This window comes from Papaver somniferum, chromosome 1 (genome assembly GCF_003573695.1).
Source record: "Papaver somniferum cultivar HN1 chromosome 1, ASM357369v1, whole genome shotgun sequence".
Lineage (NCBI taxonomy): Eukaryota > Viridiplantae > Streptophyta > Magnoliopsida > Ranunculales > Papaveraceae > Papaver > Papaver somniferum.
Window position 1 is genome coordinate 238,929,134 of NC_039358.1, and position 2,298 is coordinate 238,931,431.

The 2,298-nt window shown below is 35.1% G+C and overlaps 1 protein-coding gene across 1 annotated transcript; it reads right to left on the reverse strand.

The window, feature by feature from the left end:
- Positions 1-884: 884 nt before the first annotated feature.
- On the reverse strand, positions 885-1,736 carry LOC113273882 (RNA polymerase II C-terminal domain phosphatase-like 4). The gene has a single exon (XM_026523467.1). The coding sequence runs from the start codon at positions 1,734-1,736 to the stop codon at positions 885-887; it is 852 nt and encodes a 283-aa protein (XP_026379252.1).
- Positions 1,737-2,298: the final 562 nt, after the last annotated feature.

Here is a 2,298-nt window from a genome sequence, read left to right on the forward strand (position 1 = left end):
TACTGTTCTCTAGATAAAAAGCAACAGTTGCTAAAACCATTTTAAAAATTGAACTCTAAGAATTAAATACAAAACACACAATATGAAAGATATAAATTTGATTTTTCTGAGAAGCCGATTTTTTTCATGGTTAGGATTTCTCTACTTTGTTAGCATCACAATTGCAAAATTGAAGAATAACATTTTAGTTCGCACTACGTACATGGGTTTCATCTTTGCAATGGATAGTTCTTTGACTGAAAAGGAAAAAACGAAAAGAGAAAAAAACAAACGGGTTTCCAAAGTTGGGGTAAGAAAATAATCTGATCAAAAGGAGTCTTGACTCTATTGACGACTTTAAATGTCCGTGTTTGGAGTGCCACCGGTTCAAAGGAGCTTTTTTTTTTCCCTACCAACTGATTGTCGAATTTCTATCACTTCATTTTATTGTTATTGACAAAACAATTCGTTGAAGTACTTTCTATTCAACCACTATGGACGTGAAGAAGAACTGCTTCTTCCTTTTTTCTTGCGATGGTATCAATTTGGTCGTTTAGTGTGTGTTCGGAAATCGCATACTTATTTATCCACCATGAAGAGTCGTGTCCGTAAAACCCATCTTCCCATACACTCTGCAAACTGACAGTCGTATGGTTGAATCTTTTCATATATTCAGTTATGCGACGATGAGTCTGTAACGATAAGACGCGTCAATTCCATTGGCCAGTTAATTGCTGACGATGCTGCCACATGACTTTCTAAACTTTAAGAAAACTCAAAATTGAATTTGGTTGCGCCACATCAGCATTAAGATTCCCCTTTATATTAAGAAGTATATTGATTAATTAATAGAAGTTGATCCAGGCACAACTTTACTTTTAACAATTTCCTGCACCTTTCCTAGACTACTTTCTAGACGCCTTCAAGACTGGCCTTACATCTACAGTATCGACATATTCTTGAAGCTCAACATCAGTCTGTGGAATGGGGAACAACTCAAAAAAACTCTTATGAACACCTTGAAGAACTTCTGAGATTGATTTTAGGGCTTCATCTTCATCACCAAAACCTTCTTGGTCATCTTTCTTCAATTTATGTCCTCCATTTTCTTCAGTGAAGTACGTATATTTATCTATCTGTATCAAATTATTCTGGTGCTCTTCCCACACATACTTGTTATCATCGATTATTATCGTGTTCTTCTCGTCAGGTCCGGCCAATATATCCATATTTTTTCTATTTTTAATCGTGGAGTCATCCTTCGACACAATCGAGTTAAAGATAACCCCATCTGGATCAAGTAATTTTCCCATTACTTCTGCATAAAACCTTGTGCCCATCGTATACAAGAATAATTCAAACCTGTCACTGAGTTGTTTAAGAAATTCCCTTGTGTAAGGCCTCAGTTTTACGTATATTGCCCCCATATACTTATATAAAATATCTCCATTCCTACAATTATCGTCCTGCATGGACGAAACAACAATTGCTTTCTTGTCGAGATAATCTTGATCATCCTTTGATACGTCACAAATTCTCACGGAGTGGATTAAGGTGTGATCCAAGTCAAGAACCAAAGAAAGCTTCTTATTCTCAAAAAAACATCTCTTGTACGTAGTACCTAACATCCTACTACGTTGAATCAACCGTTTGTTTTCTTCTGCGTTATAACTCATCAATTGTTTGATCTTCATTCTCTTTAATATTTTATGTGCTTCTTTGAGTCGACCTTCATAAGAAAGAACTAAAGTAGTCATCTTCTCTCTGTCTTCTAAGTAGTATAGCATGATATGTAAGCACTTCTTTTTCTCTCTTTTCTTCTGGAGAAACCTTGGGATATCTTTCTGATATTTATTTGCTTACGATGATATATATAAGTGCTGGATATAATTAATAGAAAGTGATGGGTCGGTGAATGCCATGATCATTCCTTGTTGGATTATGAATTCCTGCCTATACGTTTAACAATTCCTCTTGAGAGAGGCCGATCTAATAAAGGGCCACCACTGTAACAACTCCTAGTGTAACCGGGGGCGGTGGTGCCTTTAAAAGTTTTTTTTGTTATTATTTTCCTTTTTTTTTTTTCATAACAATAATTCCAGACGGAATGCTCAATTTTTTTTTCATAACAATAGTTCCAGACGGAATGCTCAAAAAATTATGTGAGCTGTACTTGCAGGAAATCCTACAACCATATCCATTCAAGATTAAGTAACTCTCTTCAAGAAATCATGGTGAAAATTATTTGTTTATTTCTCAAGATTTTAAGATTGAAAACAAAATGTTACGAAGACTTTACTTGCTCTCCAAATAAACTTT

Bases quoted from the DNA above. Each gene is read 5' to 3' on its own strand.
- LOC113273882 (XM_026523467.1), bottom strand. From the start codon at position 1,736: ATGACTACTTTAGTTCTTTCTTATGAAGGTCGACTCAAAGAAGCACAT.